This window comes from Rhododendron vialii, chromosome 6a (assembly GCF_030253575.1).
Source record: "Rhododendron vialii isolate Sample 1 chromosome 6a, ASM3025357v1".
NCBI lineage: Eukaryota > Viridiplantae > Streptophyta > Magnoliopsida > Ericales > Ericaceae > Rhododendron > Rhododendron vialii.
In genome coordinates, this window is record NC_080562.1 from 1759823 (window position 1) to 1787179 (window position 27357).

The 27357-nt window shown below is 36.7% G+C and overlaps 1 protein-coding gene and 1 long non-coding RNA gene across 4 annotated transcripts in view; one reads left to right on the forward strand and one right to left on the reverse strand.

The window, feature by feature from the left end:
* The window catches only part of LOC131330372 (uncharacterized), a 39704-nt gene extending 16525 nt beyond the window's left edge, over positions 1 to 23179 (reverse strand). Inside the window, exons 1-4 of the mRNA XM_058363923.1 lie at positions 22851 to 23179; positions 20503 to 20590; positions 11542 to 11598; positions 11325 to 11435 (exon numbers count right to left, since the gene is read on the reverse strand). Of these exons, the coding sequence (XP_058219906.1) occupies positions 11325 to 11435; positions 11542 to 11598; positions 20503 to 20590; positions 22851 to 23106 (512 nt within the window). The 5' untranslated portion in view covers positions 23107 to 23179. The remainder of the gene's footprint in view (positions 1 to 11324; positions 11436 to 11541; positions 11599 to 20502; positions 20591 to 22850) is intronic.
* Positions 23180 to 24617: 1438 nt separating this feature from the next.
* Positions 24618 to 26480, forward strand: LOC131330191 (uncharacterized). 3 transcript variants are annotated; one of them, XR_009201004.1, is made up of 5 exons: positions 24618 to 24798; positions 24990 to 25082; positions 25337 to 25512; positions 25825 to 25867; positions 25959 to 26480. It is a non-coding gene; the product is annotated as an uncharacterized LOC131330191 (long non-coding RNA). The 3 variants fall into 3 exon arrangements; XR_009201005.1 differs by having other exon boundaries at positions 24640 to 24762; XR_009201006.1 differs by lacking the exon at positions 24618 to 24798 and having other exon boundaries at positions 24854 to 25082.
* The last annotated feature ends 877 nt before the right edge of the window (positions 26481 to 27357 follow it).

Below are 27357 nucleotides of genomic sequence, written 5' to 3' on the forward strand. Positions count from 1 at the left end.
ATGAACCAACATATATGGGAGCCTGTCTAGGTTTTGAAAAAACATTTCAGGTTGGTTTCAAACCGAGGCTAGAAAACAAGGGCGGCCTCTAATTTACTAAAATATGAATGAATGTCCTAACTCCCAAGTCCTAATAAATACGAATCTTGGGTGGGTGTTCATTTATTTATGGGTTTTGTGTTCATTGACATTTAGATTGAGTGTTTATTGACATTTGGATTGGGTGTTTAAAGTAAAATTAGTCCAAAAAATTTACATGCATTCCAAGCCTTTTTTTTTTTTTGGTGTTCAATTGACCATGGAAGCTTCCATGTAAACTTGCCTCTAGTTTGATACTTGTTAATTGCGTTTCAGGAATTGCGGAGTAATTGAATAACAAACAGAGCTAAATTGTGGAGTTAAACGAAAATGGAGAAAAAGTGGCCAGTCCAAGTCCAACTACTTCGGCCGTTGAAATTTAATTGGTACAAAGCTAGTCCAGAATTGAAGAGTACGGGATTTGATGAGGCAATTAAGCAAATATTGATCAAGACGAGTCTAATGGGCACGAACATATGTTGTCAAAACGGACAAAGATATGGTACACATGGCATACTGTATGTCTAACTTATGACAATTTGTGATTTTCATTATGACGATTTTTGGTTTTCTAATGCACATTTTTTATGCTAGTTACGACTTCTACTTTAAAATTTACCTGTTGAACAGATCATTAGCAGGTTACCCATAGTTAAAAAATATTGTTATTATGTAACCATAATAATTCGTACCAGAAACTATAATACTTGTACCCTAACCAAATATTTGTGTACAATATCACAAATTAAATAATGCTACCCACAAATGTTATGACAACCCCATAAATTGGCATTATCTTACCACGATGAGTCATACCAAAAATTCTTTGACACGTATGATATTCCGTAACAAAATCAAAATATGTCATACCAGAATCAACAATTGTTATATCCAAACAAAATACATGTGTAAAATACCACAAATTTAGTAAAATAACCAAATTTGTCATGACAACACCTAAAATTGTCATTTTCTTACCACAACGTGTTGTATCAAAAGAAAACATATTTAAATACTACAGATTATATAACAAACCATAATTGTTATGACAATACCATAATTTGACATTTTCATGCCCACAACTGTCATAGCAAAGGAAATTGATTAAAATATTTCATAACAAGACCAAAATACCACAAATTAAGTAATATAACTAAATTTGTTATGACAACACCATAAATTAACGTATTCATACCCACAATATGTCATAAAAAAATTCAATTGGAATGTTCAGTTAACGATAGTTATAATTAGCAAAATACCAAACCACAAATTCAGTAATATAACCAAATTTGTTATGACAACACCATAAATTGACGTTTTCATACCCACAACGTGTCATATGAAAAAAATTCAATCAGAATGTTCAGTTAACGATAATTATAATCAACAAAATACCAAACCATAAATTCAGTAATATAACCAAATTTATTATGACAACACCATAAATTAACGTTTTCATACCCATAACCTGTCGTATAAAAAAATTAAAAAATTAGTCTAGGGTCCACTATAGAGAACTTGTAACCCAGTTAGTCCACTTCTAATGTTTGTAACCCCTCTAGTTCACTAATATAGTTTAGTAAGGCCTTAAGTTCACTTCTTTTAAAAAAGAAATTAAACCAAGATAAAAATACCCTCCTATATAAGCTGTCATATAGAAAGAAACCCTAGACCACAAACAAATCTAGAGCACAGCCTCCTCTCTCTCTCTCTCTCAAACTCATGGCCTCCAAGCTTCGCTCCCTAGTCGCCGACCTGATGTCCCTTTCCGTGCCCACGATCGCCACCATCACCGGTCACGCCTCTGCCGCCAACAATGGACAGGCTCATGATCTGGTCTGAGATCAAGAGCTCCAAGCTTGGTATGCCGAGTCCATCAACGTGGGCCATGCCGACCGCCACCACGAGAAATGGGTAACAGTTTCGATTAAACAAAGAAGAGTGAGATTCTAGGAGCCTTGTCCGGTATTGCCATGCCCCTGAATCATTCAATCAAGATAAAAACGTTCGTTAGTTAATTTGGTTTTGCAATACTAACAGTATTTCTACTTTTTCCATCCCCAGAAGTCCCCTAATCAAATCCTTCCCAACAAATCTCTCTCTTTCTCTCTCTAAAGAACCATCTGTTCGTGAATGGAAGCAATTAGGAAACAAGCCACCAAGCTTATTGTTTATGACGACTTTTAGAGCCCTACTTTAATCCATGTAAGTTCTTGTCTTTGTAGATCCGTTGGAAAGTCTTAGTTGTTTTTTTTGATATTTTTTTTCTATCGATTCATGGTGCCCAGGTACACGAGGTCCACAAGAGGATGGTGAAGGTGGAGGCCATGGCAAGGTTGAGATCTCTGCCACGATCCGCAAGGTCGAAGGCGACAACGATGGCGACAACCACCATAAAGATCTGTTTCTATCTATTTTCCGTCCAAAAGCGCCGCCCCCGCCCTGAATAAATATATAAGGTTATATTTGTATTTTTCATCAATCACTTACTGATTTGGTCTGCGCACGGCCTCTCCAACTTGCTTCAGATATATTTGGAGTTTTTTGAATAAATATATAACGTTATATGTGTGTTTTTTCTAAGGCTAGACATACAAGGTTGGAACATGTTGTGTTTTTCGTGTCACACAAAAAATATATTTTTGTGTGTTTTTGTTGTTATTTAATGTCTTTTTTTTTAAAACATTCTTAGTTAGAGAGAGATATAACAATATATAACGTTATATTATAACATTCTAGATTAGAAATATTCTATGTTATTTAATAAAGAGAATATATAATGTTATATATGATCTTTTGTACCGTGTAACGTTATATATGAGTTTGTATTGACATAAAAAATATATTTCAATTTGCATAGAGAACATATAACATTGTATATGAGATTTGTCCTGTAAAACTCAAAAAAAGAAGAGAGGAATTAATAACGTTATATGTTCTCTTATTGAATAGGTCCATTCAGTGGCCTCTCAAAAGCACATATGAATATATCCACATATGATTATATATGATTATATAAGAATATTTGTGACCATATGTACACACACACACACACACACACACACACACACATATATATATATGAGATTGTATTGACATAAAAAAAATATTTCAATTTGCATAAAGAACATATAACGTTGTATATGAGATTTTGTCCTGTAAAATTCAAAAAAAAAAATAGAGGAACTAATAACGTTATATGTTCTCTTATTGAATAGGTCCACGCAATGGCCTCTCAAAAGCACACATGGATATATCCATATATTATCAGAAGCAAGTCGAAGAGGCCGCTGCGTGGACCAATTCAATAAGTGATGGACAACGGAGCATATAACGTTATATGTGAACTTCTGTCATGTGTAATATGTGTTTTTCCCAGGGTTAGCCATATAATATTATATCTCATTTTTGAGATATATTAATGTTGTTTATGTTGTTTTGAATATATATATATATATATATATATATATATATATATATATATATATGTAGATATAGAGGTTATGGGAATGCCATTCGAAGGTAGAAAATCACAAATTTTGAAGGATTGATGGAGAAACGGTGAAAAAATGAAGCTCCACCCCCTGTGGCCTCATCAACATTTAACTTGGGATTTAAGGCACGACTGAAAACAAGGATAATGGTGGCATGATTTATGAATATATAATATTATTTTTTGAGATATATAATATTGTTAGAAAGATATGGTGTTGTTTTGAGAACATATAATTTTATATGTTATGTTTTGTGAGACTTAGAGCTACAGAAGCTTAGATATAATGTTATATATTCTATTTTTTTGAGAGATTTAGAATTATAGAAGCTCACATATAATGTTATATGTTTTATTATATTTTTTTTGTGAGATTCAGAGTTGCAGAAGTTCAAATATAATGTTATATGTTCTGGGTTTTTTTTTTTTTGCGATATTTAGATATTCAAAAACTCATATACAATGTTATATGTTTTGTATAGATCAGCATATAACGTTAAAGACTAAAAATAAGAAAAACCAAAAAGAAATGTTGCATGTTAGAAAATTTTTGCCACACATATAATGTTCTATGTTAAGAAATTTTTATCACTTATATAACGTTAAAAAATCAATACAAGAAAAATAGAAAAAAACAAAAAGAGAAATTTGTCACATATATAACGTTAAATGTTAAGTGTAGCCAGTTCAATAAAAAAATTGAGAAAAATGAAAAAAATACGTTTTTTGTTACACATATAACGTTATATGTTGCGTGATGCAACGGCGATGGTGGTGGTGACCGCGGCGGCAGCGGCAGCAGTGGTGGTGGTGGCGGCGGCGGCGGCTTGATTGCAACAAAAACAAAAAAAAATGAAAAATATATATTTCCGTGTTAGCCAAACAAGGCCCTTGTTTCTTAGGTAGGGTATTTTTGTCATTAAAATTATTAGTGGACTTAGTGGGTTATGAAACTTAGAAGTGGACTAGATGGGTTTGGAAAGTGCTATAGTAGACTTATGAAAAATTCTCCCTAAAAAAATTCAATTAGAATATTCAGTTAACGATAGTTATAATCGGCAAAATACCATACCATAACTAAACGTCGTTAGTTATATTTTTAGAATGATCGATTATAACTGTTAGAATATCAAGTCATACGATATTCAGCATTGTCACCAAATTAGATATCGACAATTGCGTAATCGAAAAAATTTGATGTATCCAAATACAAGAATGAAGTTGATCGCTTATCATTAGACCCTTAATCAGACGAAAAACAATCCTTTTGCTATTGAATTCAGGTGCCGATGAAAGGGCTTTCTAAACCCCATCGAGCCAAAAATTATGTAGATTATTTAATCAACAAATATAACGAAATCAATGATTTTGATCGTCATTATTGTGTCGCGGTTGCAAGTCAACCGTACGTTCAGGTACAACAGAGAAATTGGTTTTATATCAAGTATATTGAATGCACAATTCTAAATGTTCTTTTGGTATGAAATATTGTGGTAAGAAAATGTCAATTTTTTGTGTTGTCATAACAATTATGGTTATATTATATAATTTACAGTATTTTAAAAATGAGGGAGAGGGAGGGAGAGTCAAGGAAGAGAGAACAACATATTACCTGCTAAGTCATTTTTTCATTTTATTAATTGATTTAATAAATGGGTGGTCCGGATTATTCACTTTTAAATCCAATGGTTTAAAATCATGGTGCGTATGGTACACCCCCTAATAAAGAGTGTGTACCATAGGACTACCCTGTCAACACATGACTTCAGGGATGGATTTGTAAGTTAGGAGTATTTTAAAGGATTTTGATTTTCGCGCTCCACTTTTTACGGATGACGCTCCACTTTATTCTTAAAGTTACTAATTTCATGTTAAAAATGGAGCGTAATCAATAAAAAATAGAGCTTCGAAAATCAATTTCCTATTTTAATTGGGTTATCACTGAATTAGGCTTTGACTAATAAAACGTGAAATAAGAAATTGAATTGGCACCTTCGTTCGTGGGTCCATGAGGTTTTCACGGCTGGACTCCATATATAAGGGGGCAAGGGTTTTTGGTCGAGTCACTTTTCGAACGCAAAAACAGAGAGCGGGAGAGATGAGTCACAGAAATGACACCTATACATATGAATAGCGCACAAATCGTGCACTGATCAAGATGTGGGGTTCACTACAGATCCCGCACAAACGATCCAAACCCTTCATTAAATTAAAAATATTTTTTCAATGGTCTTGGCAAAAAATCAGCTCAATCCGATATCTAGAAGTACTCGATCTAATCATCCAACTTTTCGTTCAGTTTCGGCCCTGAACGAAAAGTTACATGATTAGATTGACTACTTTTAGATATAGGATTGAGCTGATTTTTTGCCGAGGCCCTTGAAAAAATATTAATAAAGGGTTCGGATAGTTTGTGTGGGACCCGTAGTGGACCCCACATCTCAATTAATGCATGATTGGTGCTCTATTCATATGTGTGAATGTCTGGTATGACTTGGTCGACTCATAATTTTTATGAAGTTTTATATATGAAGTTTTATATATATATATATATATATATATATATATATATATATTTCAATATTTGAATGTGGTTGTATCTATTGTTTCAAGCTTTTTCAATATTTGAATGTGGTTGTATCTATTGTTTCAAACACTGTCATACAATGGTTCATAATGTTCTGAGATAGGCTTTGAAATAGACTATAAGACGTGAGACGGGTCGTGCCGTTGGTTAAATCTAGTAAGACGATATGTGCCGTATTGAGATAGCCTATACGGAGTATAGATCTCGATGATATCTCTGGGGATTATCGATAGGAATTGCCCCCTACGATAGTCTGGTTGAATGTTGAATATAAACTCTAGGTTTCGAAACAATTGCGTTACAAGGGGTGAATGAATCGGAAACCCTAGTACCTTCTCTTATCAGTTTACAAAAATCCTTTTGTCGGGCCCTGAGTGCCCCTATGGATGTAATTACACAATGTCACTCCCTGCAACCGCTCTGATATCACTTGTCGGTCCGCTTTTTCACCATCTCTCCTAAAACCTAAAACCTGGTATCAGAGCCATAAAGTCATGGATTTGAGTCGCGGGAGCGTCATCGTGAGGGAGGAATTGTTAGGCCTGAAGTACCCCCATAGATTTGGTTATACAATGTCACCCGCATCGGTCTGCATTTCCTCGAGATTTTGATTCGAATGTTCATCTTGAATCAATAATAGTGATTTTTTGAACCAATCCCGGTATTAGTCCAATATATCAAACTCCTCTCCTACGAATAGAAACTTATTGAAAATCTCTCGGTCTATCTAGTAGAAGATGAACATCCGTAAATAATGCGAAAAATACGAAAAATTCTTGAGGAAATTTTGCGTAGAATCGGATTTCATGAGTTTCTCTTGGGAAACCGGATCAATTTCGGATTTTCTATTTTTTAAAACGTTTTCAAAACGATCTATTCTCTCATAGCCATTTACCATAAAGACTCCTTATACTAAAGGTATATAGAATAATTTTTTTTTTTTTGAAATCTTTCTAAAAGATAGAACAAAACAATAAGCGTTTCAATTAATAAGTCATTTGATTTCTCTTTCTATCTTTCTAAAAGATAGAATAGAACAAGGTGTTTAGATAAGTATTTAGATAAATGTTCAGATTTCTATTTCGAAAAGGTAGAATAGAACAAAAGAGGAAATACAAAAAGTATAGAATATAGAAATTTTCTTTACTTTTTGTATTTCCTTAATTAAATTTTGTTTAATTTAGGGAGAAATTCTTTTAAAATCCCTGCCTTTTTAAAAATATCCTGAATAGTTTCTGTAGGTTGAGCACCCTTTTAAGGAAATAAAAAATTACAGGAACATTTAAATAAGTTTGATTCGTTATTGGATCATAAAAACCCACTTTCCCAAGATCTCTTTTTTCTCTTCGAGATCGAACATCAATTGCAACAATTCAATGGACGGCTCATTGAGATAGACGTAGATGAATAATACCACCCACAAAACGCATATAAAGTTTTTTCCTCGTACGGCTTGGGAAAAAATGATTCATAGTTCTATTTTTGTATAAAATAAAAATGGCAAATTGGTCTATAAAACAATCAAATCTATTAGATTATGATTGAAGTCCTTTTTTATTCTTCATTCTTGAAAACTAAAAAAACCATCCGTAAAGTTGAATAACTCTCAAATAGCTCAAAGGAAAATCTTTATGCATTTTATTTTTTGAGTGGTCTTAAACCCCTTTCCTTTTTGTTTGTCTCGTTTACAAATCTATTTTTATTGGATTTTTTTCTGGTCTAGTTATTGAGACAATTGAAAGGGTGTTTCCTTGTTTTGGGATATCCTTTATCTTTTCTTTGTTTTAAATCATTGGGTTTACACATAACTTCAGAGATTTTTAATTCTTTCAAAATGGCAGCAACCTACATTTTTTTGTGATTTCTTTCTATCTTTTATCAAAGAATCATATAAACGGTTGATTTCCACGCAATACATTTTGTATCAAAAAGGGTTTTTCAATTCTATTAAACTTTGCTTTTCGATTGGAAAGGGCCTCTCCTCATTGATGAAAGCTATTTCCTTGACAAATATTTGTCCTCTACTTTAGGCCTCTCATTCTCATGCCCAGATTAGAATGTCTACTTCTCTTATCCTCATACATTTTGTATCAAGAAGTAACTGTAGTTGATTGTAATAGATTAGAAGTGGCCAATATTAGGTTGGTCAACAGTCAAAACATAGTTGAATTCAAAAAAAGGAAAGAAAAAGAAATAGGGTGTCCACCGATTCCTTCTAACCTCATCATATCACCTCATCTTTCTAATTACCTCCATCTTTTTTTCTTTTTTTTTCCACAGTCAAAGTGTTTTGGCCAGCTCATCCGCTCGACCAATTCCCTCTCTGATCCGATCAAAAACAAACCATCCATACTTTAACTAGGGGATTTCCAGAATTTTTTTTTTCTTGAGACCTGGTCCCAAAAATTGTACCTTTATCACTCGTGTACGGAGCAAGGCCGCCAACGTACACAACCGGACTAACCCGGGCTAACCTCCTACACATGTGCATCAATACATTTAGATCTTTTTCACACCCTAGCTTTTGTCACTTTTTGGTTTTTTTCTAGAACTTCTTCCTCAAAAGTCGTAGATGCATTAAAGACAGCACAGAGAGTGAAAATGAACTGTTTGGCAAGATCCTTTTTTCCTTTTTAGATGGGGTCTGTCCACACTTGCGGGACAGCTAATTAAATTCATGGATCGTGAATAAGTTGTTTACGAAAAACGCACAATCTTACCATTCCGTTTTGGCAATCAACATTTGAGATATATTTTTAATTTTTGACCCGTTATAAAAATCTTTTACCATTAATAATTTGTCTTTAATTTAAATCATCAAAAATACTTTTAGACAGCCGAAATTGACCTCCGTAATCTTTATTTATTGAAGCTCCGTAAATAAAGATTTTAAACCCACAAATTTTGTACTTTTACTTTTCAATGGGACTGAATGACACACTTCAAAAGGTTATAAGGTAAGTTTTGGATCGGGGCGGGGATCCCCGATCCGCGTTAGGGTAGAGGTGGTTCCCCGTTCGGAGAAAGGGTTTAGGACGGCGGGTGATATGAAGTTCGGGGATTGAAGGTGGGAATGGTCAAATCCGTCCTCAATCCATCCCGTTGCTATTTCTACCAAGTAGACATGAGAAAACAATTAATAAGTGATTATTCTCCATTAATTAGATTGCATGTTAAAGTTCCACAGAAGCCAAATATCTTATTAAACCTTGGGGCCACTGCTCGGACGTTAACTTTAAAGTTTCGGAATCAGTTGAGATATGCATAAACTAGCTCGGACATCCCGTTAACCAAAAAAAAATTACATAAATAAAAGAGGAGAACGGTAAGGAAGGCACATTATCGTTAATTTGAGAATCCAAAACTAATTAATGATGAGAAAAATAGAACTTTCCCTAGTAAACTTGCATGGAAACCTTAGTCAAACTAGGACATCATTTAGGAATTTCTGCTGTTGTTTCTTAGTCAAACTTGGACTTCTTTTGATCAACGTCAAGTAATATATTCATCACCCGAAGGGGAAAGATTTTATCACAATATACAGGAATAAATCAAAACTACCAAATCAAAGACACGAGTTACTGCTCGAAGCACACAGGCTACAGACTCAAGGACACCCTGCCGAAGCAAACCTACACTAAGTGCCGGTATGAGAATCCTGTCAATGACTCAATATACAGGAATAAACCAAAACTTGGACTTCATTTCGAAATTTCTGCTGTTGTTTCTTTCTAATTTTGAAACTACTGTTGTTTCTTTCTAATTTTGAAACCTTACGAGGGAGCTATCTTGATCACTTGGCCAATTCTGTGGGCTTTGCTTTCAACGATTTGTTTGCCTTTTATATACTTATCTTTTATTTTGGTTAATGTACGTTTAATTGCCCGAAAAATAAAACATCCTTACTTATCTTTTACTTTGGTAATGTACGTTTAATTGTCCGAAAAAATATAACATCTTTACTCGATAATAGGGGCTTTCTTTAATACTCCTTCCATCCCCTTTTTTAGGGTTTCGTATTTTATTTTGGGCTATTCCTAGTGTCTATTTTGTAAAGTTTATGGATATAAGTTGGTACATTTTCTATTTTATCTCTACAAGTAGTTTGAAAAATTGGTACACCTTTACTTATAGAAAGTAGAAAAAGTGGAGGTAAAAATGTAACGACCTAGAATTTTGACCCATTTTGATCTTTTCTGAATAAATATTTTATTAGATTGTTTATTTTTATTAGTTAAATTATTTTGTTAATTATTAAACCAAACCTAGACTTTGCAAACCTCCATAAACTTTATAACAATGGCAAATCTTTTGAACCTGTAAATATAAGGCTATATACTTTGCATCAGAGCAATTGCAACAACAAATCCTTTCAATATTTGTAATCAACTTCTATGACTATTTCAATGTATGCAATCTGCTCGCATAACTACCAACTGAATTCTCAACTTCCAAAACCTCAAATGAAATCATTACAACAGCCATTACTCTTTCTTGTGATAAATCAAAACTTATTCTCTATGAGTACAACTCAACGGGCATGACATTCGTCCTTTCTTATACAAAGTAAATAGACTCCATGCATCACAAAACACACAGAGACACAAGCGCGCAGAATAAATATTAGTTCTTTCTTATTTTTCCTGGCTACAGGATATCCATTATCGCCCAACATTGGCATTCATCCATAGTCATTACGGGTTTTGGATGGATGCACTACCTCTCTGCTTCGATGCTCTTCTCAAGTTTTGGATGGATGCCCTCCCTCTCTGCTTCGATGCACTTCTCGGAGTCCTCCAAGGGCCTACAATTATATTTTGCAAAAACATAAATTTCAAAATTTGTTAGACTATAAAGTGGTATTAGTTCACAACATTTTACAGGGCTTGCAAAATAGCGCCCCCTCGAAGGACCACCAATTAGAACTTACACAGTTATACCACTGTCGTTATTTAAGAAAAAAATTAATTAAACAAGGTACGTACATCATCAGTACCGGTGGTGCAACACTAGCAACGAGGGTCACTGTGTTTGGGTCTATCGCAAACCAGCCAAACAAATTTGAGAAAAAATAAATAACCAAGAATAACACATCGGTATATTCCTATGGGGAAAATAAGTGACCATAAAAAAGCAGTAGTATTTGGGTTGAGAGAGACAGACCCCTCACAGTGGCATTCAGGTTTGCATTCGCAAGAGGGCGAGCATCCGCAGGCAGGACCGCCGCAACTTGGTACTTCGATGCTGGTCTCAGACTTGGACCCCTCCGAAGGCCTACAAATATATTTTGCAAAAACATAAATATTTCGGCAGTTATACTACAGTTGTATTAGTTGATCAAGATGTATTTTTAAAAAAAAAACTAAAAAAATATACACACCTCTTCACTGGTAGTGCTGCACTAGCAAAGATGGCCACTGTTGAGTCTATCCCAGATCTGCCACCGAATTTGAGGAAAAAAATAAATAAATAACCACACATCAAATATAGTTTGCAAAAATATAGAATTCCACAGTGTTACAACAGTGGTATTAGGCCAATTTTGGCCAAATAAAGTCATTTGGATTATTTTTTGTCCTTATTCAATTTTTTGCTTATTTTTTAGTTTTCATTAATTTTTTGTGAATTATTATTTCGCCACGACAAGAGGAATCTAAAGAGTAAAAAGTTACAATGTGAAACCGAATTTTTTAAATAAAGACAAAAATAAATCAATTAGACAAATTTTTTCGTTTTTATTCAAAATTTCGATGTTATTTCGCCATAAATAATCTAAATGGATTGTTTTAGTCCATCAGAAGTTATTTCAGAAAAACTAAACAAGATTACAAATGCTAGGTACACAACCCAATCCCCCAAAGCGAATAAGATTTTGGGTCCCTACGGCAAGTAATTGATAAGCATAGGGGAGTCAGTCGTAATTGTAGCAAGTATTCAGGGCTTAATGTGCAAATATTATAATTGGAGTCAGTTGTAATGTCGGTTGTTAGGAGATTGGTTAGTCCGTCAGTCGGTTATAAGGGGGAAGGTGGCGTAGGAGTAAGGCAGAGTTGTTGTTACCCATTTCTTTTCTTCTTCTCTCTTCTCTCTACTTCTTTAGTAACTCTTTCCCTTTTACAATTGTTTCTGTAATTCTTTTTCTCAATCAATCAATAATAAAGTTCTGTTGGATTAGTTCACAATTCCATTTCACTACGGAGACCCTATCAGTGGTATCAGAGCCCTTTTTCTCTGACTGTGGGTGATTGTCATCATGACTGTGGGTGATATCAAGCGTTTAGATGAATCCATTCGCAAGCTGACAGATGCTACCAACGAATCCATTCAACGGTTAACCGACGTCACCGATCGTCAAGCAGCATCTCTCGAAGGGTTTCAGGATACGATGGACGAGATCAAGAACCTGATCACAACCCTAAATTCCAAATACGAGCAGCTTCACGACAAGGTATCTTCTTCGTCTTCTTCTCCAATTCTACAAAGTCCTACTCTGAATCAGGGTTCTTTTCGAATGTTCCAACCCAAATTGGACTTTCCAAAATTCTTTGGGGAAGATCCTGAGGCAGGCTTGGGTTTATAAATGTGAGAAATTTTTCGAGTTAAATGCCATAGATGAGACCCAGAAATTACGCCTAGCATCGTTACACATGGAGGACAAAGCTATGCACTGGTATCGGTGGTTTGAGAAATCCCATACTGTGCGCAATTGGAGAGAATTTTCTAGGGTTTTCCTGCTTCGATTTGGGGATAACGCGTTTGAGGATGTTTTAGGTCAGTTAACCAAACTCAAGCAGTGGGCATCTATCAAATCCTATCAAGAAAAGTTCGAGGAATTGGCGAACAAAACCACTGGACTCACCGAAGAATTTTTTATCAGCTGTTTTGTTAGTGGTTTAAAGGAAGAGATCAAGGGGGCGTATAAATGTTTCAACCCAAATCCATATCTCAAGCCATGGGTTTGGCACGCTTGCAAAAAGACACTGTGGAAGCTTTGAACAAAAAAAACAGGGTTCCCCTTAAAAACAGTTCCACTTATTCTACCATACCACAAAAGTCCTCAGAATCATTTCCAAGAATTGCAGAATCAAGCGGCTCAGTGAAAAGAATCACTCCAAAGGAATTTGATGAGAGGAGAGCCAAGGGACTATGTTTTGGTTGTGATGAAAAGTATTTTCGAGGCCATGTCTGCAAAAAGAAACAACTATACATGATTGACAATGGGGAGGCTGAGGAAGAATTTGAAGAAGCCCAACAAGAGTTCACTCCTGATGACAATTCAGAGGAATTCCATATTTCAGTGCATGCTTTATTAGGTATACAATCCTAAAGAACTATGAGGATCAAAGGGATTGTCAAAAAAACTGATGTCAATATACTTGTTGACTCTTGAAGCACACACAATTTTTTAGATCCAAGGGTAGCCAAAAGGGCAGGAGTTAGAATCCATCCCACCAATCCTTTAACCATTATAGTGGCAGATGGAACCAAGATCATTAGTAAGGCCTTGGTTAAAGATCTTCAGTGGTCTATGCAGGGTATCGATTTCAGTTTTGAGGTACGATTGTTGCCTTTGGAAGGATGTGACATCGTATTGGGCATACAATGGTTATCAACCTTGGGGCCAATACTATGGGACTTCCAGCATCTGCAAATGCAATTTTCAGTCTCTGGGAGGAAGCTTATACTTAATGGGGAAACTGCAACTGATGTGAGGATTGTGGATGCTAAGAAGATGCAGCACCTGCTGAACAAACAACCCTCAGGCATGATGGCCCAACTCTGCAGTATCCAACCGGTGCCAACAAGAGAGGTACCTTCTGATTTACTTCAGATTCTGCATACTTTTCAAGATATCTTTATGGAACCAAAAGGTCTCCCTCCTTGTAGAACACATGACCATCAGATCCCACTCAAACCTGGTGCTCAACCCCCAAACATCAGGCCATATCGGTGCCCCTATATCCAAAAAAATGAGATTGAAAAGTTAGTAACGGAGATGATGGCATCTGGGGTAATCCAACATAGTGTGTCACCATTCTCTTCACCTGTTTTGTTGGTCAAGAAGAAAGACAATACTTGGAGAATGTGCATTGACTATAGAGCCTTGAATAAGGATACAATCAAAGATAAATTTCCTATCCCTATTATTGATGAATTATTGGATGAGTTGTATGGGGCTCAATACTTTTCTAAATTGGATTTAAGGTCTGGCTATCATCAAATCAGAATGCACTCTAGGGATATTGAGAAGACTGCTTTCAGGACTCATGAGGGTCATTATGAATTTTTGGTCATGCCATTTGGCTTGACTAATGCTCCATCCATTTTTCAAAGCCTCATGAATGATGTGTTTAGGCCTTACCTCAGGAAATTTGTACTTGTTTTCTTTGATGACATTCTGATCTTTAGCTCGACATGGTCTGATCACGTGCACCATGTCACTCTCACATGGGCTAAACTAAGGGAACACCAATTATTTGCCAAAATGTCCAAGTGTGCTTTTGGGCAGCAACAGATAGAGTATTTGGGTCATGTGATAAATTGTCAAGGGGTGGCAGCTGATCCTACTAAAATTGAGTGCATGCTGAATTGGCCTCTACCCCAATCCATAACGGCACTTAGGGGTTTTCTAGGACTTACTGGTTATTACAGGAGGTTTATTAAGGATTATGGCAAAATCTGTCAACCTTTGAATATTCTACTAAAAAAGGATGCCTTTGGCTGGTCTGTAGAAGCTGAGCAAGCCTTTACTCAACTTAAAACTGCCATGGCCACTGCATCAGTGTTGACTTTACCCAATTATACCAAGCCTTTTGTATTGGAGTGTGATGCTTCTGGTAAGGGGGTAGGGGCAGTATTAATGCAAGAGGGCAGGCCTATAGCTTTCTACAGTAAAGCTCTATCTTCCACTAGGTTGGGTCTTTGAACTTATGAAAAAGAGCTTTTAGCAGTTGTGATGTCAGTCACCAAATGGAGGCACTATTTGCTGGGGAGAAAATTCCTTATCAAGACAGATCATCAGAGCCTCAAGTTCCTTTTAGAACAGCGAGTTACCACTCCTATGCAACAAAAATGGTTATCGAAGTTAATGGGTTCTGATTATGAAATTGTCTACAAATCAGGCAAAAGCAATGTGGCAGCAGATGCTCTTTCAAGAATGAAGGAAGAGTATCAGTTGAAAGCAGATTCCCAAGGAACATTAGCCACCATGACAGTAGTACTTTGTCAATGGGTAAAAGAGCTCCAAGCCAGCTGGGTATAGGACCCTGAACTTCAGAGACTTATCCAAGACTTACACCATGACCCTGCCAGCCATCCTTCTTTTTCTTGGCAGCGTCAAATGCTCTACTATAAATCCAGATTGGTAGTAGGACATAATGACCAATTTCGACTCAAACTGATCCATGAACACCATTCCAGTCCGGTTGGGGGCCATTCTGGGGGTGAAAGGACTTATCAAAGGCTGGAGCAAGCTTTCTTTTGGAAGGGTATGAAACAGGCTGTGTTACACTATGTGGCTAGCTGTGATGTTTGCCAAAGACACAAGAATGAAACGGTGGCCTCTCCTAGTTTCCTTCAACCATTACCCATTCCTGACAGGTTATGGAGTGACATCTCTATGGATTTTGTAGAAGGATTGCCGAGCTCTGGTAACAAAACTGTGATCTTTGTAGTAGTGGATCGCCTCAGCAAGTATGCTCATTTTTTGTCACTTGCTCATCCTTATGCTGCTGCCATTGTGGCTCAAACCTTTTTAGACCACATTTTCAAACTCCATGGCATGCCTCAGTCTATAGTATCAGATCGGGATACAGTTTTCCTTAGCAATTTTTGGCAGGAATTATTTCGTTTACAAGGCACAACTTTGTGTATGAGTACAGCCTATCATCCCCAATCGGATGGACAAATAGAGGTGGTCAATAGATGTGTGGAAAATTATCTACGGTGTTTCACAAGTGATAGACCTACAGCTTGGTCTCAGTGGCTTTCCTTAGCTGAATGGTGGTATAACACCACCTTTCATGTCTCTACGGGGATTACTCCTTATGAGGCCTTGTATGGTCAAAAACCCCCCAACTCTCATGCATTATGTTCCAGGAGGCACTGCAGTTGCAGCAGCAGATGTGATGTTACAGGATAGGGCCATCATACTAAAGTTACTCAAAGAACACTTGGCTACTTCACAGAACAGAATGAAGTAGATAGCATACCAACATCGAACAGAGAGAGTTTTTAATATGGGAGATTGGGTGTACCTCAAACTTCAACCTTTTAGACAGGTCACCGTAGCCTTTCGCAGAAATGCCAAGTTGGCTCCCAAGTATTTTGGTCCATATCAGGTGGTGAAAAAGGTTGGTACTGTTGCCTATGAACTTGAGCTTCCTCCTCACTCCAAGATCCATCCTGTTTTCCACGTTTCTCTCCTCAAAAAGAAATTGGGCAGTCATGCTGTGGCACAAACTACACTACCAGTAGTTGGGGAGGATGGCAGACTCCAGTTAGAGCCATTAGCTATTTTGGACAGGAAAATAGTCAAGCACAACAACAGGCCTATCACCAAAGTTCTGGTCCAGTGGACAAACTCCATTCTAGAAGATGTAACCTGGGAGACTTGGCAAGATTTCCAGCAGCTTTTTCCACACTTTCAACCTTGAGGACAAGGTTGTTCTTAAGGGGGTGGGAATGATAAGCATAGGGGAGTCAGTCGTAATTGTAGCAAGTATTTAGGGCTTAATGTGCAAATATTGTAATTGGAGACAGTTGTAATGTCGGTTGTTAGGAGATTGGTTAGTCCGTCAGTCGGTTATAAGGGGGAAGGTGGCGTAGGAGTAAGGCAGAGTTGTTGTTACCCATTTCTTTTCTTCTTCTCTCTTCTCTCTACTTCTTCAGTAACTCTTTCCCTTTTACAATTGTTTCTGTAATTCTTTTTCTCAATCAATCAATAATAAAGTTCTGTTGGATTAGTTCACAATTCCATTTCACTACGGAGACCCTATCAGTAATTCTCGCTGCATCTTCCAGCGAGCCAAAACGTCATCGTATTGGTCACCGACTGAGGCACCAACTCTTGCCTCAACGCTTCAACCCTTTTGCTCCTCACCTTGTACGGTGCAATGGTTGTGTGAGCCCTACTTTTGGGCTTCTACATAAGTGATCCAATTCGTTCAATAAGTTCAAAATAATAATTCGAGTGAACACGTAAAAACTCATATCAATCTGGAAATTGTAGTTAGCTAATCCTATCATCCAATGGCTATTCAGAATTCAGGACCCTAGATACGAAGTTTGAAAAGAATTATACAATTATGTGCTCAATATACATTTGATCTGAACTCCACATCTTATAGGTCTTATCGAAAAGAACATTCAATAAAAAAATTATTGTGATTGAACATTGATAGGTATTAAAATGAAAAGGATATGAACTGTTTTGATACGTAGCGATATTCGATCAAGATAAACTTTTTTGAGTTATCTTCTCAATAAGGCCTAATAAATCTACGGGTCAGATCAAGAGTTTATCGAGCACATAATTGAATACAGTAACTTTTTTTCCAACTCCGTTCAGTATTTAGGGTCCTGAATTCTAAAGTAACAATTGGATGATTGAATTAATTAATTGTTATTGAATTAAGCTGATTTTTTTGTATGATCACGTGACCTATTATTTTAAAATTATTGAGCGGTTCAGATTATTTGTGAAAATTTCAAAAGTAGAACCCACACAACCATTGCACTGTATGGGGAGGAACAAAATGGCTGGAGCATCGAGGCAAAAGTTGGTGAGCCAACGTTTTGGCTCGCTGGAAGATGCGGCTCACTGTGGGGACTCGAAGTCCACGGGGAGAGCCAAGAAATGTAGGTGGGTCCCGCCTATTCTATGTCTCTCTCACACACACCCCTAAGTGATTAGGATATTTGTGCAAACATTTTCAGGCGTACAAACATCATAAAAATGACTATGATTAGGAAATTGATATCGGCGCTCCAGTTTTAATCACTGACACTCCACTTTATATGTTAATTATGTGAGATTACAAAATAAAAAGTTTAGTGTTATTGACTAAAAATAGAGTGCCAAAATCATATCCCTAATAACGACCAAATACGGCAAATAAATATTATTAGAGAAAAGATGAGAATAGTCTCTGAGGTGATCGAGACACGTAATGACGCCATTCTAAATAGGGGTGGCAAACGGGCGGGTTTGGGTCAAATTGGGTAAGTTGTTAGTGGGTTGGGTCTTTAATGGGTCATTGACCCATTTAGACCCATTAACTATGAGTCTAATTACCCATACCCGACCCGACCCGACCCATTTATTTTAAAGCAAACCCGACCGACCCGACCATTAACCCAATTACATATATACTAAAAATTATGATCGAAAAATTAGAAAAGTAAAAAAAAATTATAATCGAAACTCATAAATTTTTTCAAAAAGACGAGAATAAGTAATTTTTTTTGTCTTATTGGTTTTTTTTTTGTCTTTATTCAAAAAATTCTAAGTTTCGATCAAATTTTTTTACTTTTCTGATTCCTCTCATCAAAACAAATTAATAAGTCACAAAAAGATGACAAAAAACAAAAAAAATGAAAAAAAAATTGAATAAGGACAAAAAAATAAGTCAATTTTTTAATTCAAATCCTTTGCGGGACTACCATGAGAGAAATTTATTCACGGCGGAGCACAATTTCACGGGTCCATTTGCGCAATTAATGGATGAGACGTGTTTTCAATTTTGACTGGTCAAAATAATTGTTACCAGTCACAATTGATTTTTAATTAGGACCATTCAAAATATTTTTGGACGCGTGTGATTTAGGACAAAACAATTGAATAAAAGAGAGAGAAGGTCATGCTCCTGAGGGTTCGGGGGCGCGAGAGAGAGAGAGAGAGCGGGGGGGGGGGGGGGGGGGGAAGAGAGACCAATTGATGGGTCTGGGTTTGGAAAAGAGACCAATTAAAAGATGAAATTTGGTGGGTTACTTTCATTGCTCATTGGGTCATTTAAGTTGACCAAATTGATGCCCAATTATGACCCAACTAATAATGGGTTAGCTGGGTTTGAACTCATTCTTACCCAACTAATAAATGGGTTGGGTTGGGTCTATTTTCTAGTTGATGAGTCTGGGTTTGTTAATGGGTTTGGGTTCAATTTGCCACCCCTAATTCTAAGGAAAGATACATTCCCTTTTGCACGGTGTTGAATGACGTTCTTTTCCCAATATACAACGACCTTCAAGTTTTTTTCGGTGCAACGAATCAAACTCACGAACCGTGTAATTTTCCGATACTCGAAACCAATATAAATGCAAGGAAGGCAGATTTCTAGCCGACTAATAAAGAGGAAGAGTCTGATAATAGGTTGTATCTTAGCCGACTAGTAGGTGATATATATGCAACCAACTAAGGAATAGGAGATATCCTTCCGTATAGGTGTATATAACAGAATACTAATAGTACTCCCTCCGTCCCATAATGTTTGGCACTTTCACTATTCCAGCCTTATGAAAAAATTAACTATTTCTTTTAATTCATAATTTTTTTTATAAGCAATATGGATCTTGTTTGATAGAGTTTAATTTGTTCTATTAAACAAAGTTCAAAAAATCGCCTAAAACATTATGAATTGAAAGATATATGCAATTTAAAAATGGCACGCATTCCTGAAAATGCCAAACATTATGGGACGGAGGGAGTAATATTTAGGAGTAAAACAATGAGACCCAGTCAAATGGGTTCAAGTTTGGTTCCTCTCCAATCTCTTGGAAATTAAAGGATTCTCCAATTTTAATCTAATAATTAAGAATATAATATTGAATACAACTTATCTAAAGGATATGAGAATTGGCACACATAATTATTTACCCTTCACACACTTCCTTTCTCTCTCCTTCCCTCCCTCCCCATTCACTCCCACTGAGAAATTTTTTTATGCATCAGACATTTCAACTACTCAACTACTGCTTCATCCGTACTTCATTCATTCTTAAATGTTTGTTCGGTTTGCAGAACAACTTAAAAATAATAATAATAATTCGAACTTTCTAAACAAATCAGAAGAACTCGTTGATATATGTAAATTCTTGAAAAAAACAGGAATTTTTCTTGCAAAAAGAGTACTATTATTTTTGATATCTCATTTTACATACAGTATGTATGTTCTTGTAGACATGAAAGCAGGGGATGAGTTTACCAAAAAAGAAAGCAGGGGATGAGGAAGAAACAACAAAACCGAATTCGAGCCGTGAAAAATGCATGCCAATACACACACACACAGTATGTATGTATGTATATGTATTCTTGTAGACATGAAAGCAGGGGATGAGGAAGAACCTAAATGGGGTATTCAAAGAACTCTCTTGCTCACCCAATCCGCAAATCAGATCCCACTGCCTTCCCATAGCTCCCTCAATCCACACACCTGCATATCATTATATAAGCAGATACATATATGTTGATCAAAAACAGAGGACAATGTGATTATCAACCCACAATTGGGAAAAATCCAAATGGTCATAAAAATCAAGTGGAAAAGAAAGAAAATGAAAAAATTTGCGCAAAATCCACCTCTGTAAGTAAACCAGGTATGTATGTGCTCTGTCTAGCTTTGCGGCTGTGGGTATATTAATAGGAGCATTTTTCCCATATCTGATTTAGAATTGAAGCCGTTTAAATAAAAAATAAAATTTGCTTGATGACCAAAATTGATAAGAAATTATAGATTTTTGGTTTGGAATACTCCATCACAAAGAAGAGGACAAAGGGTAGATTTGATTCTGCCATTTCCCTTCCTAAATATGGCTTTACGTTATTGTTTGTTTGTGGGCATTGGACATCGAATTCCTCCAATGCTCTAAAAGAACTGCAACTTGCAGCTCATCAAAATGGCAGTGTTTTGGGCCAAGAATCTTTTCTTAAATACAATGGTTAAAGCTGTCTTGTTAAATTGAAATGGATAATAATAAAGTCTTGATTTCTCAAAACAGAATTAATATACAACTTGTGTACATTTCTTTATTATCGTAAAAGAAAATTTCTCTTGAACATGGCTCATGAATATTCCTATCAAAAACAAATCTTCGGCCCATGATTTCCATTTTACATTATTAGTAGTCTTGTTGGCCCATGTGGATTCCTTTCCTATAATTTAGGGTTTCGACCCAAGGACACATTACGTTGCCAGAACCCAATGGCCTAAGGCTCAATCTGGTGGTCTGCAAAGTGGATGTCCAGTTCATAAGGAGGTCGACCAAGTTCGTGAAATGGTCATCCGGTTTCTCGTTTGGTGCTCCATTTGTTTATCTGTTCTGCCATTGTTGACTTCCAAGCTTTTCTAAACGTTGGGAATCAAGTTTACATAGATTATGGTTCAACGTTCATATATGCAATTACTGAAGATCAACAAATGGACCACCAAACGAGAAACCGCTTCGAATCTCAGAAAATTACCAACCGGTCCTGTTTTGGGCCTCCTAATTCCCGTTAAGGATGGATAATCTGTTTAATTACGTGGAAGGTTTAATGGGGTGCTCACGTCCTACACGTGTTGCAGAAGAAGAAGAAGGGTATTATCATCGTTGAAAATATTAAATTCCTTAGCGGTGCTTTTTGGGCTGGGCCAGGAGCTATTGGAGTTTGGGAAAATGACGGCCAAGGACGTGTTTGATAATTAATACCCTCCAAGGACATTTTCAGTATTAACAAATGTTCTCAAATGTTCTCAACATGTCCTTGGCGGGTATTAATTATCAAAACACATCCTGGGCCGTCATTTTCCCTTGGAGTTTTGATCCAGTTTTTTGGGCCTTGGTTCAATCATGCATGTAAAATTTTCATTTCCTGAACCCGCAACGCAACATAGGGATCAGATTTGCAAGCCAAACCTTTCTAAGTATTTGTATGACTAGCATGTGAGAGGCTTATGATCAAGACTCAAGAGACCCTAATTTGTACTCTTTTGTCCATCAAATGGCGCGTTTGGTTCCCCATTTGCTTGAGGTCTATTGCTTCAGCAAATAAGCAAGTGTAGCCAAACAATCTATCTCACTATGAACTCCTACCTATATTGCTCACTATTTACTAGTATCTAGTAAGATCCCACTAATCAGTAGTAGTTATTACCTCCGTCCCAATTTGTTTGTCTACTTTTTAAATTTAACATGTCTTAAAATGTTTGTTCAATTCTAAATAGACTTTAAGGCTCCGTTTGGAACTTAAGGAAATGAAAAGAAAAGAGAAGGAAAAAATAGAGAAGGAAAATGGAAGAGAAAATTTATTATTCCCTAAACTTGAAATTTTTATTTTCTTCTTTCTTTCTCTTTCAACCAAACAATAGAAGGGATTTTTTCTTAATTTTTCTTTCTTTTCCTTGAGTTCCAAACAGAGCCTAAAAGTTTCAATTAATGGACTCTTTTCACAAATTATGCATAAAACAATGAGCACTCTCATTTAATGTCAAAAAAAGTGAGGGGCATAATTGAAAATTCAAAACTTTAATAGTAATTATTTTGCCCCTAAAAAGTTGAAATTCCAAAATTAGATAAACAAATTTGTACGGATCGAGAATGAACAGGTCCTCAGATAAGTACTCCAAAAATCAGCAGGCAATTGTATCTTCTGGACGTTAACAAAACAAACAGCCAAATATGACATAAGAAATTTTAGGCGTTTGATTAGCTTACCAGACTTGATGTTGAACTGAATGTTCCTCGTGTCCTGGTCCAAACCAGTGGCCCCAACAGCCTCCGACCACCCAGCCAAGATGTTAACCACCGGCTCAATCACGTCCGGCTTCAACACCTGCTGCGTCAGCATATTCGGCCCCCTCGAGCTAAACGTCGCCGGTGGACCAGTGGCCCCAACAGCCTCCGACCACCCAGCCAAGATGTTAACCACCGGCTCAATCACGTCTGGCTTCAACACCTGCTGCGTCAGCATATTCGGTCCCCTCGAGCTAAACGCCGCCACCACCGGCGACGGCCTCACATTCAACACCGTCCCACCGAAACTCAGCACCGATACCGGAAACACCTGTTACCTTGTAGAGAGAGAGAGAGAGAGAGAGAGCAGTTGCGATTCGGGATCGAATGCGCCTATGTTTATTTATATATACTGTCTGTCTCAAATGAGAGAGTTTTTATTTTAGTTAAAATGCGGATCTCTTCATTTCTTTCATTTTCTGATCGAATTTTGATAATCCGAGCCGCTCAATGTGTTCAGAACATGATTTTAAGGTACTCGTGAGAAATCGGCAAAAAAAATGACCGGGAAGGGCTTCATCCGAGTAGTTTTTGTTTGAACCGTTCGATAAAAAACAAACAAACACTGCTCGGATGAAGCCCTTCCCGGTCATTTTTTTTGCCGATTTCAAGCGGGTGCCCTTAAAATCATGTTCTGAACATATTAAGCGGCTTGGATCATCGAAATTCAATCGGGAAAGGAAGGTCCACATTTTATTAAAATGAGGTGGTCCTTACGGAAGGCTTTTCAACAAACACCCTAAGATTTATTATTTAGTTTCAAGATTCTCTTAGGGTGTCCATTGAAAGGCCTTGGAGTCAAAAATTTACTATGACCATTTAGGATGAAATGATCAGAAAAATAACAACTTTGCACCGGTTCAAACGGATTGAAAATTGGAACACTTATTTTTGTAATTATATTTTTTAATCTATAAAGGACAAAAAAAGAAAAATAAAACAGTCGGATAAACATGATCAATTGAAACACTTTTTTTCTCTCAATTACTTTACAAAGCCTAAAATTAGACTTGAACCTATTATTAAAAAGAGAAAAAATTCAAACTGAAAAGAAATAAAATAAAATAAAATGAAAAAAAAAACTGGAAAAGAAAAGAAAAAAAAGAAAAGAAAAAAAGCAAACTATAGAAAGAAATAAAAGGAAGAGAGAGAGAGGGGGAGGGGTAATCCGGGAGAAGGGAGGTGGGGCCGGGGGAGGGGTGTGTCGGGGGGCCAATAGCAGGTCTCTACCTTGTGTTTGTTTTTTTGATCGGCAAATCTCTACATTGTGTTACGAAAGAAGTCAACATTTTTATGTCACTACGGCAACCGAATGAAGTTGCATTTTGGCACGTCTTCTATTTGAACAGTAGCGGGTGGGCCCTCCACGAGTCGGTTACGGTAGAAGTATTGAACATCCATATAATAAGGGAGGGATTTTTTCTAATATAATATTTGCTCCCAAACAAATCTCAACCTTCCATTCTTAAAAATCCAACTGCCTAAATCTATCCCTCTCACAAACTAACTTTTGGATGGCAATTCAGTAAATAATCCAAAGTTAAATGACTCATTTGGTCAATCCTTAGCCCAACCTGGTGCAGGCGTCCAAAGACTCCCAACCTCTTCTCTCGCTCTAAACGTCCAAACTCTCTCTCTCTCTCTCTCTCTCTCTCTCTCTCAGACGAATTCAAATTTCAAACACACACAGGCATCTCAACTGGTGAGTCTCTCTCTCTCTCTCTCTCTCTCTCTCTCTCATCCCCAACCATAATCTCTTTTTGCTCTCTCGAATTTCCGTAGTACCAGGCTCATCGCTGACTACTCCAACCACGCCACCGCCAATCCAACCCCGGTAACCCTCCGCCACGCCGTTACCCGAACGGAACCCGTTAGTTTCTTCTTCTTTTTTGTGTTTCTATTGAACTGTTGCGTTTCATTTCTAGGGCTTTGAGGTCTGAGATAACCGCTTGGGTTTGCTTAGGCGGGTCAATAGGTTTTTTACCACTGATCAATCCATGTTTAACCATTGTTTTCTTTTTAAACTTACCGTCAATTTCTTCTGTTTATTGTGTGGTGCAGATGTCTTCTTTCTTACAATGAGGTTGGGGATGAAGGAAGTGGCAAAACAATTTTAAGAGAACGCCTGCTAGGTGTTTGACAGAATGCCCTTAGGTGATTATTATTGTGTGGTTTGTATTTTTGGTCCATTGTGTTTTCATGTTCATGGCAGCTTTTGGTTCTCAATTAGGATTTCCGTTTCTGTCAGTAGTAGTTGCCAAATTGAGTTGTTTAATGGAGTGGTTTACTGAGCTTTGCCGTTGATTGATCAGAAGTCGTTAATGGAGTGTTATTGCATGGTTATAGTTCCTGTTTTCTTTTGACTCAGAGCCAGTAACTGCAAAAAAAAGTAATCAAATTCCTTGCAGGTTCTTGGCGTGGAAAAGACAGCATCTCAACAAGAGATAAAGAAAGCATATCATAAGTTGGCATTGCGATTACATCCGGATAAGAATCCTGGAGATGAGGCGAGAATTGATTTCCCATGGCAAAAAACTTCAAATTTCCATGTCATTTTTTACCCGATTTCTTCTGCCATTCGGAGGTAATCAGTTATTGCTGAATTGTTTGATTCTTAAAAAAAGCTACAAGATGACTATCGGTAATGCATGTTACATCAGTTAGTGCTGAGTTTTATGCAATTATTCACTATGAACAAAGTGAACAGAGTTGGCTAATGTGTATGTTATGTTGAAGTGCCTTTGATTCTTATGAAAGTATCAATTAATTAGGGGTTTTGCATTGGCTCCCCTCAAGCAGTAGTTGCTGATTGTATCACTTCTTTGATTATTTTGTGTTTTATGCCACCTGTACACTATAGATGTCATAAATTGTGTGCTTATTGGATTCAATCTAGGTTGCAAATGTATGGCTTATGTGGGACTACTCTGGTCAAACTGGTATGTATTCAGTATATTGCTGTAACGGCCCCAATATGGTTGTTCCATTCAACTCATTTACGAGTCTTCTAAGTGTGAATTCATTTTGCAGGGGTAAGAATTTGAAAATTGCAAGAGAGTTGGATCTCAAATCTCTCTCCTAGCCCATAAGGCTATGTGAGACTCTCCGTTCCACCAACCAACAGGTATGTCTCTTACTTTTGCACTGGAAAAAAAACTGAATGATTGAATATATATTTTTTGTCTAAAGGTTAATTTGTTTGAGAGTATCTGGATGTGGAATTATCCGTAAGAGGACTATGATGTAGCTTTTCATTTGCTCAATCTGAATTGAATCTTTTTATTTAAACCGAAAGGATTATAACTTAGTTTGATATTAATCGCATGCTTCTTTGCTAAATAACTGCCATTTGCAAAAGGGTGTCTCCTGATTGGTTCAATAAGATGACTAGGTTGTTGTGCATTCTCCTCGATGGAGGTACTCCATTCCCATTGATACATGGAAATTTAAAGGGGGTAAAGAATGGTGGTGGTATTGAACAAATTAAAGCATTGGAATCTATTGCAATATAGCATTCAGCTCATTTATGAGTCTTCTAAGTGTGAATTCATTTTGCAGGGGTAAGAATTTGAAAATTGCAAGAGAGTCGGATCTCAAATCTATCTCCCAGCCCCATTAACGCTATATGAAACTTGATGTGCATTTGGACCGGTACGGATCTCAAATCTCTTTCGAATCCACTCTTCCACCATCACTGGTAAACAAAGATTAGATTTGTTTTTGTCTTTCATTATCGCTTTCCACTGATAGAGAGCTTACGTTAGATTTTAGGGGGATACAACTAGAGATTCAAATCACTGCTTGCAGAATATGCCATTTATATGGCATAATAAACAACACACAATTTTGTACTTTTACCCTTTATTCCCTACTTGAAGGCACGGGTATTATCTGTCTTTGTCTAATTCTTTTACTTTCACATATGTCTTGAATATCTGTCTCCTTCTTATGCTGGCTATCAACTTGAATTAAAAACCTAAAGCGCTAGATATCGTCGATCAATTCATTTAAATTGCACCACCTTGTAGTGAAAGGTTTGTTGATGTATTCGATCATCTTTGAGTCATCGGAAGTTCCTTTCGATCATGGCTAAATTATCCCTACATCACTTTGCAAATTCCAACTGCATTTGATTGTTGTTGGGACAACCCTTTGCGCTGCGCTATCATGAAGAGGATCCAAAGCTTACCCCGTTTAACAGAGAACCGTGGGTTTCTAAAATAGTAAGCCATCTGTGTTCTCATCCTCCCCCTCTCTGTCTCCATAGACGTTCTCTTTTGTTGTCTTTCCATTTCCTTGCTTTGTTTGTTTCAATTTTTTTCTTTTTTCTGTTTACAGTTAGTATTGCCAATTGCCGTGGACTTCAGCAGTATCTACCCGTGGATGTTGAGGAGGCATTTCACTTGTGAAAGATCGAATATGCAGGTTG